At 45.6% G+C, this 18,428-nt stretch overlaps 1 protein-coding gene across 1 annotated transcript in view; it reads right to left on the bottom strand.

Moving 5' to 3' along the window:
• MAP3K14 (mitogen-activated protein kinase kinase kinase 14) overlaps nucleotides 1-16,578 on the bottom strand; it is a 33,463-nt gene extending 16,885 nt beyond the window's left edge. The window contains exons 1-6 of the mRNA XM_006278589.4: nucleotides 16,486-16,578; nucleotides 9,264-9,536; nucleotides 8,736-8,805; nucleotides 4,824-5,034; nucleotides 4,094-4,702; nucleotides 2,957-3,094 (exon numbers count right to left, since the gene is read on the bottom strand). Of these exons, the coding sequence (XP_006278651.1) occupies nucleotides 2,957-3,094; nucleotides 4,094-4,702; nucleotides 4,824-5,034; nucleotides 8,736-8,805; nucleotides 9,264-9,516 (1,281 nt within the window). The 5' untranslated portion in view covers nucleotides 9,517-9,536; nucleotides 16,486-16,578. The remainder of the gene's footprint in view (nucleotides 1-2,956; nucleotides 3,095-4,093; nucleotides 4,703-4,823; nucleotides 5,035-8,735; nucleotides 8,806-9,263; nucleotides 9,537-16,485) is intronic.
• Nucleotides 16,579-18,428: the final 1,850 nt, after the last annotated feature.

Genomic DNA, 18,428 nt, shown 5'->3' with positions numbered 1-18,428 from the left:
TTGTGGATTTCTACGTACATCTCGGACCGACTAGTGGTTTGGTCAGCCATCAAGAGTCTCTCCCCGTCACCACACGATCCCCGATGTATCCCTGCCCTGCGTGCTTGTTGAGAGTCACAGCACGGACTGTCGTGTGGGTTCAGAGAGCTCTCATCGTTCGAGTTTTCTTCTATCTACAACTGTAACCAAGCAAGTTTTCCTGCCTGCACCGCGACCATCTACGGTATAAGTAAAATAATCTTTAATCAACCTCTACGCGTCAGTGCCTAATTCTAGTCCGCCATGCCGACTTCCCCGGCCCACGTGTCCGGGCTGCTGGCCACAGCCCCTCGGCCCCAACAAGTGGTAGAGCATTCTGAGCAAAAGCCACATTGACTTTCAGAATAGATTCTTTCACCCAGAGACTGCAGCCTAGAGAGCATTGTGCGAGTGACATTTTTCCCCCCCCGACAGTGTTCAACAGGTAGATACCTCTATAGTTGTCACAGTTGCTTCTATCCCCTTTGTTTTTTGTATAATTGTTTAAACTGAGCATCTTTGAAATCTTGTGATACCGCTTCTTTTTGCCACCAGAGGAGAATCACTTCATGAAGTTTTCAAAGTAACCCGTTGCTGGCACATTTGTAGATTTCAGCAGGCAGTCCTTGCCAGATGCCTGTTTCCAGAAATGGATTTAATGGCTTTCTGAAAATCTTCTAGCATAGGCTCACTGAAATTAAACATGAAGAGCTCTAAGGATTAGCACAGTTCGAAGTTATGATGGATTTTGACAATCTCACTGGAGCATACAATTCCATAGCGTTCAATCCAATGCTCAAATTGCTTTTATCTATCAGTAAAGACATTTCCATTTAAGTCTTTCAACAGAGCTGTTTTCTTCACTGGACCAACTGCTTGTTTGATGCCTTTGTACATTCTACAGCTATCACCTGCATCAGCTGCTTTCTGAATATCACCACACAGTTTCAGCCAAAAATCTTGGGCATACCGCTTAGCCTCCTTTTGCATTTCTCTTTCAGCCTCAGATGCTAGAGTTATGGTGTTGGGAGATTTCTTATAGTTGGTTAGCACTGTCCTTTTGTTCTCAACCAGTGGTAGAAGGGCTCCAGAGTGCTCTTCACACCAGTCTGCTTTTTTCCTTGTGTTTTTTGCCAAACACTGTTATAGCAGCATTGTACATGTTAGTTTTTAAGCTTTCCCAAGCCTCAGTGGCTGAGTTGCGAAAGCAAATTTTACCTAACAACTTCTTCACTGAATAGTTTGCATTTTTTATGTCTTTAGTTTGGCTGATGTTTATCTAAGGGCAACTGGTAGTTTAGCTACAGTGGATCTTTTTGACATTAATTCTTACTTTGCAGTAGACTAAGGCATGGTCACTGCCACAGTCAGCAGCATGATAAGACCTTGTATGCAGGATTTATTTTAGGTGGTTACACCTGGTCAGTACTAGATCTAATTGGTGTCAGAGCCCTGACCTTGGATGGTTCCACAATGTCTTTCTTGTGATTTCTGCAGTGAAGTAGGTGTTCGTCACAAATAGATTTTGATTTGCACAAAGTCCTAACACTCGCTGACTATTTTTATTCATGTTACCAATACCGTGTTTGCCCAGACTACTAGGGCAATTCTTAAAATTACATCCAACTCTTGTATTAAAGATTATTAAACCCTGTTGTTGAATTTAATAGTACAAATTATGTGAGAATGTGATCTATTAGTTGCATTATTAGTTACATCTCCTGCCACTGCAGAAACCTTTGACAAACTTCAAAAAAAAAAAAAATAAATAAAAAATCCCCTTGCTAACATTAAGCTCGACATGCATCACTTCAAGAAATCATCCGCCTGGGTTCACTGTACAATATTTAAAACATGACTGGCTATGTCAGTTTCTGCTTTGCAGAGCCTATAATAAAAATTCACTTCACTTCATAGGTACAGGTATTGTTCGTTAAGTTTCCCCTCGCTTTATGTGGATTCTGTATATATACCAAAAATTCATTTTATGCAAGGTAAATTCACTCTTATGCAGTCAGTGTGGTGGAAGCCCGCAACCAGCTGCTTTGTGTGGTGCGATGTGGGAGTGACACGCACCAAAATACAGTCTCCTGTGTGGATCTCCGTTCCTCACTTGTCTGCAACACATGTTTCTGTAGTTGCCATCCCCATTATGATAGTGCCCTGTGCTTGTGTGTACTGTCTGCTGCTGGTGAGTACCAAAATTGTCTTGTAAAAGTGGTAGAAATGGGTCTGGGTGTCAATACAGTCGAGGTCTTGGAACATATCCCTGTTTCTTACATTGTAAAGTGGATTCCCTTTATGTGAATTCAAGTTATGCACAGTTTTCCAGGAACACATGTACAGCATAAAGTGAGAGAAACCTGTACTGCAAAAAAATTTTCAGGATCATCCTCTTTCTGAATAGGTAGTGCCACATGATTTTATCAGTTTACTCTCACATCTAGTAGGAAAAAAAAAAAAAAAAAAAGCACCTACACTTTGTTTGGGGCACAGGCACATATTTTAAGAATAGAGTTAGGTAAGCAGACTACTTTAGGAACCACCCTTTAACTCAGAAGCTATAAACACATTTCTGTTATTTCAGTTATTTCAGAAACCCCAGAGTCCTCTCTCAGCTCAGAAAAACAGTCTTCAGAGCATGCCCTGAGGAATATTTAAGTCACACTTCCTGACTGCTATAAATGGGGCTGAGCATGTACATATGTGCAATAAAAGTGAGACTATCCATATAGACAATTAGTTCTGCTGTTTGACATATGCACGACTATACCTTGTACTTTGCCCTTGGATATTTAGGAATGGTTACATTAAGCTATTGATTCAAGAATAAGAAACCTAGTCCTTGGAATCTGGAATAAAAAGGGAACTAGCTTCTGCTCTCTGTGCCTCCTCAGAAAGGGGAGCTAACTCCATCCAATACATTTTTTCACATTACCTTTTTGGCAGCACACTGAAATCCCGTCTGTTTGTCCTGTATTTTGTACACTTCCCCGAAAGAGCCAACACCCAGAGAGCCATGGCACTTGGTCCAGTGAACATCTTCTCGGTACTCGTAATCCACTGGCTTTAGTTTCTAAAGGTTAGAAGTCAAAAGAGAAGCTGAAATAAGTAACTTGACTGCCATGGTGCAGTCATGGGCTGAGATTCAAAAAAAAGAAAGCACCCCAAGAACCCACTGAACCCCTTAAAACTCTGAACATAATTCAGAAGACCCTCCTTATTTCCTTCCATTCTTACTTCTGGAGTCACTGTGTGGTTAGCAGTAATCTAAATAACTCTACCCATCTGACCCAAAGAGAAACCATCTATTTCGTTGAAGATCCAAACAACTTCCCCATCCAAAGAAGGTTGCTTTGTTCATTTTCTGGCCAAGTGAAAGTACTCAATGGTCAATGCTGAGAAGGCCAGTGGGACAAGATGCTGAAGCAGAGAAGGATCTGTTGTGCCTCTAAGCTTCACATGCACTTCTGTCACTCCTGGAAGTATTGCCTACACCAAAGTAGCTGATGGGTATATATGCAGCTGGTTAGACTGGTACCTAGCTACCTCTTTGCTAGGTTATAAGAGACTAAGCATGGGATTTGCAAATGGAATAGACCAGGTCTCACAGGCACAATTTAGTAGCACAAAAAACTGCTAATGGTCAAATAGCAAACAGAATGTTATGACATGTTCACTTGTGTGGACTAGCTCTTTTACAAAGAAAAATAATTACACCAAGGAAGTCTTTGTAGATGGCTACAGGCAGAAACCTCTTCCAGTCAAAAAGGCCCACTATACCAAATGTCTCTTGGTGATGCATTTTAAGCCATATGTAAATGTGGCCACATTCTACAAGCTAGAAGAGTTGATACAGTATTTGAATTCATGAATATTCTTTATGGGAGATTTACACTCTGGATAAGACTCAGATTGAGAGTTACTTCTACAGATCTTTTTGCGACACATCAGTAAAAATAGATTTAGGACAGTGTGTACATTCAGTTCTCTTACAGACAGACGTGCATGAAGGAACATACTGGATACTTTGCCTAGCACCATATTGGCCCAGGCATGGGATGAAATAGATCACCTCATTAAGCACGACCCCTTCACTTTCATTTGCCTCTTGAAACTGCTCCTTTGAATCCAGACTGCCTCCTCTCCACGTCTTGGCTAGGCTGGCTAAGTTTCGCGGCTCACCGAGACTCACGCTCCCTTTTAAGGCATCCACCAGGTATTCTTCCACAGAAAGTTTGTCCGTGCTGGTTTTCATGGACTGGCTGACACAGTTTGGGAAGCTGCATTCTGATCGTAGGCCAGGTAAATGATGCCCACCATCCACACAGGCCAAATCACCCTGGAGGTATGTCTCTAGAGCATTCAGTTTCATGGCATGAAGAGAACTGTCCAGAGCCGGGAAGCCAGGCTGTAATATATTATAGGGGAAGGGATGGAGTGTCTCTGGCTGAGGCAGATGATTCCTCTGACAGGGAGGCTTCCAAACATGATTAAGGTACTGAATTGGGCTTATCAACTTGTGCAAACGTGGTGCATGTTGGTTCCTTAGTGAAGGGAGTTTGCCTGTGGGTAGCACCTTTCCAGATTTCTCAAATGGGAACTGATTGCAGACCGAATCTTTGCACAGTTCTGAAAACCAGGAGCCATTACTGAAGAAAGTGTTTTGGGGGGTTTCATCTTCCTGGAAGACAAGAGAAAGTTAAGCAAGAACTGACAATTTCAACCCAAACCTTGAAGAACAACACTACATAAATCCTATGTGTTCTGCTTGCAGCACAAGAAGATGAGCAAAGGGGTCTCACCTGGACTGGAATCGGCATACAGCTTTCTTGTTCTGGTGTTCTGGGCCCTTGCTTAGTAGAGACCATTGTCTGTATTCTGAGCCTGGACTTCTTTTTGTGCCGTTTCTTCCTAGCTTTGCCGCGATGCCTTGCCCTCCAACAGGCAGGTGCCATTTTCCCCTCAGTTGCATGAGCCACATTGTTAGGAATTTGATCAAGACTGTCTGACCGGCTACCAAGAAAAGAATAAAATACATTTGAATCTAACCCTGGAACATCTTCCCTAGCTCAGCACTAATGAAACCAGGATTGAAAGTTATCATTATTGCCTCTTGAGCAAGGCAGGAAATTGTCATATAGTCTCATGTGTACATCAGCATGGACACTCAAATACACAGCATCAACTGCAGATTTATTATGCAAGAGAAGGCTATCCCAAAGAAAGACAGTCTACTGGCAGTCATTTTTTATTGATTTTGGAAGGTGCAGAAAGGCCCTTTAGGAAAAGCTTGGCAGTGAAAGTTACTGATAACATTGAAAGTCACTGATAACTTGGTTTGCAAATCCATGGTCACAACAGTTGAACAATTTATTTAATTTATATTTACATTTGAGTCTCTTTAAATCAAATAAAATAAAGAGGTAAGTTCTTACAAGGTAGAGATCTTTTTAAAAGCTCAGATCAGTATAAAAGAAAGGACCTGGATTGGTGATTTTAAAATAGGGCAGACAAGACTTAGCAAGAGAAAAACCTCAGGTCGGTAAAACTGAACTATGGTAATACTAAAATAGATTTCCAAGGAAAGCATAGATATGCAAACCAGCACCACTCTGAGCAAAATAAGGGGAGGAACCTGCAGCAACAAACAAAAGACTTATCTTTCACAGAATTAATATTTGCTTTTAGTCATTCAACACCTGCCATAATAAATCATTGACTAATCGAACAGAGGAAGTGGTGAAACTGCTCTTCATGTGAAGAAATCCAAAGTTTAGCTCAAACTGCATTGTGTGGATCAATACATCTGCTCTTGGTATGCCAAAGCACGAAGCAGTACAGTTTTTCTCTGCCCCTTTCCATTTTTCTCCAAAGCCTCTTCTGTCATGACATTTAGGAAACCTAATAAGCTGAGCTCTGGGTTCTAAGCTCAAGAAAAGCAAAGACAAGGTTTTTGATTCATCATACTTGCATGCATTATAATTAAGTCCCTGAACTGATAGAGTTTGCACTACTTCAGCTGGTCCCTGGGTGCTTTTTCAGCCAGTCTGCTTCACCCTTGGTTCATAACAAAGTAATCCAGCCCTGGACTTTTTATGCCGAGTCAGGAGGAAGTGGAGGCTGCAGTGGATCATTAGCAAGGTAGAAAAAGTTATGCTCAAGTGGCCACAGGCAAGTAAGCCTCTCAGGCCATTATGCCAGATGCAGCCTGTGAGGCCATTCTATCCAGCCTGTGCAGCCCCTAAAAAAATTTAGAAAATTAAAGTTTATCTGTCCTTGGTTCCAAGGGCAGTAGGACCCAGGGGAAGCCCTGGAGGACTCCTTCAACAGAGCCTACCTGGCCCCGCCCCCCCAGCCAGAAGCCCCACCAGGGGCTTCTGGCCTGGGACCACCTGGCTGCCCCAGCACAGGAACCTCAGGTAAGGGGGGAGGGAGGGCAGGGAAGGAGCTGGTGCAGAGCATGGGGAAAAGCGGCCTCAGCTTGTCCCATGGCCAGTCGTCCCTGCTGCAGCTGCTCACAGCCCACGCGGGGCTGTCCTGAGCAGACACAGGCAGCCCCAGGCAGGCTGCGAGTGGCTGCAGCATGGGGCACCGGCCACAGGGCGGTTGGGCACAGCATGGGGCACCAGCCACAGCACCAGCCTGTAGCCCATGCCCGCTGCCAGCCTGGGCTCCATGCAGCTCTAGGCTTGCCCATCAGGGCTGTGCCGCGGCGGCAGCAGCTGTGGCCCCCCCACTTGCTGTGCCAGGCATCGTTTGTTGCTGCTGCCCAGTATGCAAGCTCTGGGCAGGCAGCAGCAGCCAACACTGGCCAGCATGACAAGTGGGGGCGGGGCCTGCAGCTGCTGCTGCCGCCATGGCGGGGCCCCCTGACGGTCGAGCCCAGAGCCGCGCAGGGCCCAGGCTGGCAGCAGGGGCAGGTTACAAGCTGGTGCTGAGTGCGGGGAAAAGTAGCCCCTCACCCATCCTATGGCCAGCACCCCGCGCTGCAGTCGCTCACAGCCTGTGTGGGGCCACCTGCGCCTGCTCCAGACAGCCCCGTGCGGGCTGCGAGCAACTGCAGCAGGAAGTGCTGGCCACGGGGCGGGCAAGGGACTGCTTTGCCCCCCACTGTGCTCCGCACCAGCTCCTTCCCTGCCAGCGAGCAGGGGGTCGGGGCTGTGCACTGCCCCCTGCCTGTACCGCGGGGCTGGGGGGCACTGGGAGTGAGCGGGTGTGGGAACAGGGCCCTCACCTGTGTCCCAGGGCCAGCGCCAGCAGGGCCCAGAGCAGGGCGGCAGGAATACAGGGTCCCGGCTGGCAGGGGCTCTATGGAGCCAGGCCAGCTCCCCGCTCTCCTTGCTGGTGTAGCCCACCCCAGCTCCACAGACCCCTGCCAGCCTGCACCCTGCTCTGGGCCCCACCGGTGCTGGCCCTGGGACATTGGTCCCAAGATGGTGACCAGGGGGTGGGGCACTTGTCAAGGGGCAGAGCTACCTATGCAGCCCTTGACAGCTTGCCACAACTTGGTAAGCAGCCCTCCGCCCGAAATAATTGTCTGCCCCTGCTCTAGTGCTTGCTATGGAGTTGCTCCCTTTACTAACAGCAGCAGCACACCCTGCTTTGGGTTTCCCTTCCCAATCAAGTCACTGATGCTGCTCATCCCAGTCTATACACATGGATCTCAGAGAGCAGCTACTTTTCTCTTTCATCTCCTTCAGTTTCTATCCTGTCCTTTTCTTTCTCCATGTTCCCAATGCTGCTCGAGTCCTGCAGCATCAGAGCAGGGGTTCTCAACCTTTTTCTTCCCGAGGCTCTCCTTAGCATGCTATGAAGACTCCACAGCCCACTTGTGCCACAACAACTGTCCGGCTCTCCGCATGGCCCCGTGTGCAGCAGGAGGAGCTCAGAAGCGGGGAGCACCAGGGCCCAACTCACCTGAGCAGCAGTATGGAGCCTCACCTGCCTGCCCACTGCACTACCCACAAAATAGAGGACAGACCCACCCCCACCCCTTCCTCAGAACTCACCTCAGCCCCTGGCAGCCAAGGTAGCTCTTCCCCATGCCAGGCCAGGCAGACCCCCTGAAACCTGCGTGTGGACACCCAAAGGGGCCATGTACCCCCAGTTGAGAACCACTGGCTTAGAGGTCTTTCTGTTCCTCTCCTCCCAATTCACCCCCACACCACTCTTCTGCTACTAGGCAATGGCTGTGGCTTGTTCTTGCTGCACCATCAACACATCTGACCACACAGCTTTTTAAAGGGAAGGTGTGGGGAGGAACAGGCACCTTTGCCAAAAAGATACTTTATTCTGTCAGAAGACACTAAAAAGTGTAGCCTGTTCCCAGTCCATGAACCCCAAATGAAAGAATCATTCAGCCCCTCTCGGAATCAAGTCAATGCTCCTGCTACAAAGGGTCACAGCAGTAAGCACTGATTTATAAGAATGAGTGAAGCAAAAGCTTTAAACATCTGATTAAATACAGAACGTACCTACAGGGCAGTATAATCATTCTCTATTATAAACAGTTTTGGGAGGGAAGTTACATGGGTAAAAAGGATGCTGCAAGTTCCCCAGAAACCTTAGTTCTAGCCATTGGTAACTTATAAACCAGAGTTCTTTAAATCAGTCAGGGTGTAGTGATGGAGTCAAAATACAGTATCGCTAAAGCAGAATCTTGGACTAGTCAGTGCTAGACTCTGGACATACAACTTTTTCCAAAGGCCTCTCACCTGTAACGTTTGCTATCAGCAATGAAAGGTCTCTCTGAGAATGTTGGGCTGAACTCTTGACTGTTCTCACCTGTATAAGAAAAAACAAGCTCAGTATACAATTTGCATACTAGACAAAAATCTCTGCAGATAACAGCAACTGCCTGCTCTAGGAGACACTGGTACTGTTTCGCTAAATTGTAATCTTTGAGGGTAAGTCACCATCCAGGTCATGCCAGGTGAGCAGAATTACTAAGTTTAACTTTTGCCACGTATCAGACATTGCATAAAACACTGCAAATTTCCCATCATGTCTTTTCTCCAACTAAGTCTTCTGGAAGGCATTCAAGGAAAACCTGGCTTAACAGGGTGGAACGTCTGTTTCTGGTCACGAACATTTTGTAAACTTACTAACGGAGTGGGATCTGATCATTACACCCATCCTACTTGCAACCACAAAAACAGTACTGAACTCAGCTCTCCTGAGGTGTAGGTCCTACAGTCTCTACTCCTCCCTTCTCCTTAAGGTCATCATGCTGCATCACTTACATTCTGCTTGGGCAATGATAGAAATGGATGCAGAGCTTCCTTCTGTCTCTTCTTTTGCTGTTCCCTTGGTGATCACATCATTCAGGATCTTCCACTGGGTGGGAAAGGCACCTTTGCTTGGCTCTTCTACTTTGCAAACACTGCTCTGCTTCTCGCCTGCTGTTTCATTTAGCCCTTTAGCGGCTGCAAGCTCCTTCTGTTGCCTGACAGTTGGGTCAGGAGCTCCTTGGCAAGCAATTTCCATCACTGCCATTTCACAGGTTCACAAAGTCTCTGAGTAAGAACAAGAAAAAAGAGCTCGGTTATAACATGTCACACAAGGATCTTAAAACTACATCAATATCCACTTGAAAAAAGGAACTGCTTACAGATTCAGCGGGGCCATGCAGAGACCGCTTGTGATTTATCCCAAGTCACAGAGCAAATCAGAACCCAACCTGGAAACTGGGAGTAGTACCCTGGAGGCATGGCTCTCAAGACTCCCACTGCTACCACCAAGTGTATCTGTATAATGAATGCTATTCTAGGTACTAAAAAATGAGAGAGAGAGTTTATTTTCCTTTCACATTCACCTGACCTAAATACAAAAAGTATTTAAAGAGAATAATTTAGGGGTCCCATCTTCATCTCCTCTGTTTACTGACATCAAGTGGATCAGTTCATCTAAAAACCCAGCTATCCCCTTATAACCTGCACTTTTGAAGTGGTCAAGAAATATTTCTGGCTGTTCTCTCCCCTGTGCAACCTACTATCTCAATTATATTTCCACTGTTTTTGCAGTCCAAAAGGATTACTTAAATAAATATTTTCTATCCACTCCTTATCCTTAATATAGCATTTCCTCATTCCAACCCATCCATTCATGAGAGAGGTCTTAAAGCAAATGCTTTTCATTAAGCAGCCTGTGAAAATTCAGATGCTTCCAATAAGCCGAGACAGATGATGAAATAAAGTGTAAGGCAGGGGGAGGGGATGTTTGACTGGAAACCAGTAAAATTAGAATTGGAGAACTATTACACAAAAGCACACCTTTGAATCTTATCAACCTATTCTGTACATACTTTCTTTGCACTTGCTGGACAGCTGCCCAAAGCAAAAGACCTTAATCCAAACAGGCTCCTGGCAACTACAAGCTTAATCACAACAGAACTTGAAAATGGGCACAGAAGGTGGGCAGCACCTCTCTGGATCAGTGCCTAAAGGGCCACCTTAGAAAAAAAAAAGTGGGGAAGCAAACTGTTTGGTAGCCAACTGCAAATATCTGTGAGTTGTTTGTAAATGAGTCACCTTACAGCCTGGCAAGTATACAAGAGAAATCAACAATGACCACATTCAGAGACTAATAAAACACAGAACAGCTGCTGTGAGACAGAAGTGCTGGTGACAGTATCCTGCTGATTAGTTTAACCCTCTGCCTCTGCTACAGAAATTATGCCAGATCTAAGTCTTGTAAAACTCTCTCTTGGAGAAGCAGAGCCAGGCTGCAAAATGACTAACTCAAGCCACCAGTGACCTAGCTGACAAGTTCAGAGCTATTTTTATACTCTTCCCCGATTTGCACTCAAACTCTGCATCTCTTCCTTGTCTGCCCTCACTCCCAAGACCTAGACAAGCAAAAGTATGTTTCCATGTCTGTTAAACATAGGAGGGGAGGGGGAAGAGAATGGAAGAACCATAACCTTACTCTCTCCCTTGAAATGGAGAAGAATCCAATGAAGGGATACACTAAGATTCAAGTCAACAAAAGCACATCATTTTGGCTATAAAGAGAAAAAAATCCTACTTATGACTACAGAAATGCTAATCAGCTGGTGATAACAAGGTCCTTTTTTAACCACCCAGCAATAGTCTTTGTACTGTCAGTTTAAATTCACAATTCAAGTCTAATGCTTATCAGTAGTAAGAGATGCAAATTTGGCCCAGGTTACATGGTGTCACAGAATATGCTAATTTCAGTTTCCAATTAAAAACAAAACCCCCACAGTATTCTAAAGGCACCTGTGATCTATATCCACCATGAACACACATGAGGGAACTGGGCTTATTTAGTCTGCAGAACAGAAGACTGAGGCCATGTCCACAAAAGTGTGGACATTTGTTTCCCCAGGGACAAGAAGCAATGGCACACCTTGTGCCGCTGCTAGCTGTCCACAGCGGGCAAGTTAGCCCTGGTGGGGTAGTGGAGGCGGGTCCAGCACTGTGCTGGCCCCAGTCACCTTACTTGGGATTCTGGGGGCCTGCTGGGGCTGCAGCAGCAGCGATCCTGCCACATGGAGCCTGGCCAACAGCTAGAGCATAGCTCTGGCCAGCCAGACTCCAGCTCTGAATAGTGCGCACTGCCCCTGTGTGCACCGCTCCACTTTTTTTGTGTGTGGGGGGGTTCTAACCCCTGGATATCCAGGGATCAAAAAAAAAAAAACAAAAAAAAAACCCGAACAAACCCCATGCAGATGCGTCTGCAACACCACATACCACACACTCATACATGCTCATCTGGACGTGGCCTGAGAGGGTATTTAATAGCAGCCTTCAGCTACCTGAGAGGATGGAGCTAAACTGTTCACAGTGGTTGCAAATGACAAAACAAAGAGCAATGGTCTCAAGTTACAAAGGAAGTTTAGGTTAGATTTTAGGAAAAACTCTCACTAGGAGGGGAGTAAAGCACTGGAACAGGTTACCCAGACAGGTTGTGAAAGCTCCATCTTTAGAGGTTTAAAACCTGGATAGACAATGCCTTGGCTGGAATTGTATAGTTGGGGATGGTCCTGTCTTGAGCAGGGGGTTGGACTAGATGACCTCCTGAAGTCCCTTACAACTGTCATTTTCTGTGAGTGTTTTAAGCCTACAAGAAGAAATCAACAAATATAATGTTCAGGAGCAGTTTCAGATTGCCCATCAGTTTGAAGCACACATCAGTGTTTCCTCTAACAGTGTCTTGATTTTTTATCAAAAGAACTCTTCTGAACAATGCATTTCACACAGGTCAGCCATAGCTCTTGCAACTGCTTTATACATTTAAAGCCTTAGTAATATTTTCTAACCAATATCTGGTCACCAAGGAAAAAAAAAAAAAAGTTTCACAACGGCAGGAGGGGGTCGGGAATTCAATCATCATAGCAACAGAGAATGATACATTCTTCCTTCTAGACTTGGTCTAAACCCTAAGTCTTTTGGGGACCTTGAATTGCCAGAAAACACACTTCACCAGTGGAAGCTAAAAGCAACTGAGGCTCAGGTGTCTGCAGGGTTAGACAACATGATAGTAAAAAAGGGTCTGAGCTTGTCTGAAACCTTCTACCAACCACCAGGAGAATAACACTTGTTCACAACTGCATTAAAGTTCTCTCTGGAATCTGTAGATAAGGCCTTGAAGTGTTGAGAAATTTGTACAAAGCTAAAAGACACTGATTTCCCTATATACAAACAGTCCTCTCAATATCCAATTAGTTCTTAAGGTTTCACCTCAAGCCTTCCTTCTTGGAAGCGAGTGACCCATTTCTCTACCATCTTCCATTTAGCTGGTACACACCCAGACTTCCTCCACTGCCCATGTTTCAAACAGAACTGAAATTAAAATGGTTCCGTTTTCTTCCCTGTTAGTTCAGGGCAGACCATGGGGCAGCATAGCTCTGGTTACCAACTATTGCAGAGCCAGCAAAGAGGAGCTTCAGTTTGTCTAAGCATGAATTAAAACATTTAGAAGACAGAGAACATTCTCCTGAAAAGTATTAAAATCTTAGGAGTATCTACAAAACCTTATCTGATTCTAACCTGGACTTCCATGCATTGTCAAGTACTCCTGTACAAAGCATGCTTGACAAAAGACTACTCATATTTTAAAAGGGTCACTATTAGTCTTCAGATCATTTTACTTATGTTAATAGCTGCAACTATTAAAACCAAAAAGAATTTTCAGTCTGTTTTTTTCCCCATTTTTATTACTTTACTTCTATTAGCTTTGTTATTGTGAAATGTAACTGGTTTAGTCTTTTTCCGTTCTCATGTACTACTATTGTATGGTTTTGGTTCCACATCTTCAAGGAAATATTTGATTAGATTTAAAAAAAATATTCCACTAACACTTAAAAGTCCTTGCACATATCTTTAGACAGACACTTAAACTCTTCTTTCACCACATAATTTCCATAACAGTGTTCTTTTCCTAGTATTGAACTGGACGTGACATTGAGACAATTTAAATGAATTCAGGTAAATGCAAAAATAAACTGTGTAATGCCTGTCACTCATCCTGAAAATAAATACTATAGAAGCTACAAACTTAACTGAAAACAGCTTCAGTCTAGACACATTTAGTTTTCTATACTACCCCAGCAGCCTTCAGGGCACATTAATAGATACAACAGCTTGATTCCATCCTCTCCCCACCCCCCACCCTCACCCCACCCCACCCCAAAGCACTTTTACAGGGAATTGACTCATGAATATCACTTCCCTAACTTAAAATAAAAGAGCATTTGAAGGATGCTGCCCAGTTAGGTTCTACATGAACCATGTAGCAGAACAGCTTTTTAACAATGCAATGTTGTTTGGGTAGACAGGACACAGCTATTGCCAAATATTACAAAATACTGTAAACTCCAAGGCCATTAGGCCATCTACCCTTACACTAAAATATCAAGTAACATCAGCAGGACATCAGTTTTCACTTAAATGGTTTTACTCAACTTCACACATAAGCTTCGTTTAACTATTCCCCTTCAGTCTTGTGAACCCAAACATTATTGCAGTGAGGTATGAGAACCAGAAAGTGAAACTGAACTGCTCAGTTTCACTGTTTAATCTTAGGAAATTACTATTAGTCAAATGCTAACCATTTTAAATGATGTACCATCTACAAATTCAACTTTTAGATTCATCTAGTCACTTCCAGGTTATCCATCATGTTACCAACATGCCAAAATACAAAAAGCAAGCAGTCCAACAATCTTAAGACGAAAGGACTCGCCCTCTCATGAAGCTGCTGTACAGCTTGAATCCAATGCTCTTTCCCTTCAAAATGCCTAATAATCTCAATGTTTCAAGGGTGTTGGTTGTAGCCATATTGATCTAAGGATATAGGCAGACAAGGTTCTTTGGGTAAAGCTGATATCTTGTATTAGACCAATTAAAATAGTTGGGAAAATTCTTCTTTGCAAGCTTTTGGGTACAAACATCCTTCTTCAGGCAGAGGGTAAAAGATATCACATTTACCCAAAGAACCTTGTCTGCCTAATAATCTCAATAGGCTTTGAATCATCTCCCACATGTTCCTAGAGGTTTTCATTCAGTTCCACACACACACACACACACACACACTTAAAAGGACTCCTGATGTACTATAAACATGATTTCAAGTTACCTATATTTCCGGTCACACAGTACATTTTTTTTTTTTAGAATCTTTATTTTCCCCAAAAGAAAGCTAACATTTAATATAGTTAATAACTGATGACTAATTCAAAACATATTCATTGCAAAGTCATTAGTTTTAGGCCAGCTAGATGGTGCTATGAACATTTATAGCACTTCAATGCTCAATACCTTGAATCAGGATTTTAATTCCCATCTGCAGTGTCCAACTCATAAAAAAGACCCATAAAAAGCAATCTGAAAGTTATTTATGCATGCCAATTTCATGATGCCATTTCTGATGTACACAGCAGGGTACTATGTACATATGTTTTCAGTTCAACTAATATCAAAAAGCAGCAGACAGGAAGCATCTGAGAACACCCACTGCAGTAACTTAACCAGTCCAGAAGTACTAGAACATTTTGCCAAAAATTGTTTAAAAGAAAAAGTGATATGGTCAAATGAGAACCGAGTACAAAGACAGTTTAACTGACTACAGATCTTATTCACTTTTATATTTTGATCAACTGATCCCAAGGTCTTAACTGCCTCATTCTCTCTCTCCCCACTGTAATGAATAACTTTGTAAATCTGTGCCTAGCAACACCCAATCAAAACAGCAAAGTCTGCAACTTAATCTCTTATCTGAAGTGCTTCTTTAATGCACTCTGCCTTAGACAGAAAGCAGGCAGGAAATTAGTTATTTCAAAAACCAAAAAGGAAAGTTTGCTTACTAGCAGCAAAACAACATCTAAGCTAAAAACATCTCTTTTGATCTCCTCTGACGATCTCACCAGAACAGAGAAAAAGGAAAAAAAAGCACAGCTCAGCTGAAGTAAATTCAAGGCTCCATCATCTAGGCTTAAAATACATATTAGACAAAACTTGCGGGGTCATTCAGAAGTACAACAACACATTTCCATGAAATAAATGTGACCTTGGTGCTAGAATGTAAGGAACGATCACAATCCAACACAGCACATTAAGGAAACACCTGGTGTCCACACACACACCCCTGCAAACTATTTAGAAGCCTGCCACTCTCCAGAACACTGCCTGGACCAAGCAGTCATTTTCCTAGCAGTATCCCTCAAAATGCTGCTGCTAAAAGAATTTAACTTCTGTGCAACTGGTGCAGAAAGCAGCATTCTGCAGCTTTGGATACAGTGAGCATCACCTCAAGAAAGCTTGAGATTTTATGACTCTGTGCACATATGCACACTTGTGACCACACATCTCCACACACGCACACTGGTGACCACACAAATCTACATCCACACATGACCACATGTGTGCACATGACCAGATACGTGTGTACACAAGCACACACATGTAAAGCTGCGATTGTATACGTGCACACACACACACACACACACACACACACACACAGGCATGCAAGGCTGTTCACACACGCCACCGCATGGTTGTGATTTTGTACATGTGCATATGTGGGTGTGTGCGTACACATAGGCAGAAGGTTGTGTGTATATGTGCATGTGGCATGGTGGGTGTACGACTACCACCCCACACGCTGCCGTCAGTGTGCAAGGTGCCGCTGTCCCCTGCCTTTCGCCGAGCGCGGGTGGGCCGGCCGGCCGGCCGGCCGGCAGGTGCGGCCGCGCAGGCGGCCCCCAGGGAAAGGCCGAGAGGCGCGGCGCGGTGCTCCCTCCCGCTGGGCCGGTGCCGCTGGGAGCGGCGCTGGCAGAAACTCGTGTCCCCCACGCGGCGGGGCCGCCGGATGTGTTCGGTGAGGAACCCGGCACCTCGTCCGCCGCCGGTCCCCGGCTCCCGGCGGGGGGATGGAGGTCAGACGTGAGGGGGTCCGACGCCCCGACCCCGGTCCCGACCCCAGCCCCCCGGCCGCACCCACCTGCCGCTCCGCTCCGGCCCGCGCCGCTCCCCGTCCTCCGACACTCTGAGGCGCCCAGGCCGGCCGGGCAGCACACACCCCGGCCCCCGCCAACCAATGGGCGCACGCCGCAAGCCACGGCAGCGAGGAGACCCCACCCCTGTATCCCTAGCCCTTCCAAGCCAGCAACCAATCAGCGCACCTTTCCCGGCCAGCAGCGCTCGCAACTGTCTGAAGACAGAACCACCGCCCGCCCACCGCCTCTTCTCTCTCCGATGATTGGCCGAGAAGCGCCTCTGTTTTCCCAGAAGTGGGCGAGGCTTTCTGCAAACCCTTTTCTTTCCCCCTTCCCCCGGAGCTGGGTGGGTGTTACCAAACTTGTTGTATTGTGCATGCGCGGCGTGACCGGGCTGCTTAAGGGGTGCCAGTCCGTACGCTCGGATGCTCCTCATCCCCGGGTCTAGGGTTGGCGCATACGCAGTGTGGGGCTGCCCGTTCCACGGCTGTTGGGTGATCCCAGCCCTTTCCCGCCACAGGCGCCCGGACCTTCCGGCCTCGAGCGCGGCTCGCAGTGGCAGCTGGACGCGCAGCCAACGCCCGCGCAGTTCCTGCCTCGCCCCTGCTGTGGGGGATGTGGCCTCTGGTGCCCCGGAACCTGCCCTGGGCCGTGCACGCAGGGCAGCCCCCCGCTTCCCTGTCCTGCTCCCACCTCCTCAGCAAATATCAGCAACACCCGACTGGGGCTCCCCAGTGGCTTTTCTCCTCCGCAAAGCCAAGGGAAGGCAAGTGCAAGGCAGAGGATTTTATTATTATTATTATTATTATTAATAATATATTTCTTGTTCCAGGTCAGATCAAAGAAACCAGTCCCAAATCATGTATCGCTCCAAAAACCGTATTGACTGAGCAGGCAGAACTCAGTTGTTCTCCACCCCATGCAGGGCGCTACAACCTGCCAGCATCCTCCATCCCAGCCTCTCACCCTGGGAATTCAGATACTCCCAAATCCATTGGCAGGCATCCTCCATGCATGCCCAAGCCCAGAGGTCTTGGGATTCGGGTGCCCCCACTTGATCCTGGCCCACAAGAACCTGAGATCTGAGCCAAAAGGCATAGAAGAAAAACCGCAACCTGACTCCCAGGTCCCCAAACAGGCACTCCCATCACAGGGCTCCCACTCCACTCCCCATCTTGATCCTGCTGATTCCCCTTCAACGCCTCTGTTTTTTCTTCATAAAGAGCACCAATGCTTTTTCCCCACCAGGCACTCTTTGCATGACTTGAGCCTCTCCTCCCACGCCCAAGCTCACTTCCAGGGCGATGATGCGGCATTGTTGGCTGTTTCCCAAGTCTGAAGCCTTGTTAGTAGTCTCTGCCTAACATGGGCTATTAGTTTCTCCCTCCTGCTCTAAAGCCACTGGAAAGGGACATGGAAAAAGGCTGTGTTTATGCTCATTTTTCCCCCCCTGCCACCCTTCTGGTTTAGCTGAAAAAGCACTACAAAGTTTACCAGGGAAGATTAAAGCTCTAAACATTAATCAACTATGCCCTGAACACTTGGTCTGGGCTCCCATGGTATTGTTGGATCCATAGAAGTTTTGTTCTTCCTGCTTTCCTCCCTGCTTCCAGTTTTCAGGCTGAATTCAAAACTCTTAATTTGGCATATGAAAACCTAGGGACTGCAAACAACATTTAATTTAGTGAAATTAGTCCATACAAAAAGGCAGAGAAAGCAGATCTCTGTGGAAGGTATTAGTTCTGACATCCACAAATTATTCTTTACAAGTTCTGTTGGAATTATGAATTGAGGCTTCCACCCATCTGTGGACCAACATCTACAATTTTCTCTCAGTCCTTAACTCTTGCCAACTTGTGTTGACTTCACTACATAGTTTCTTTCCCTAATGCTCTGCCATTTCTCCACTAATTTTAAATGTAGTTGGTGTCATTTTAAAAGACAGCAG

The sequence above is a fragment of the Alligator mississippiensis genome, chromosome 4, assembly GCF_030867095.1.
Source record: "Alligator mississippiensis isolate rAllMis1 chromosome 4, rAllMis1, whole genome shotgun sequence".
Lineage (NCBI taxonomy): Eukaryota > Metazoa > Chordata > Crocodylia > Alligatoridae > Alligator > Alligator mississippiensis.
This window is presented reverse-complemented; position numbering and strand designations above follow the sequence as displayed.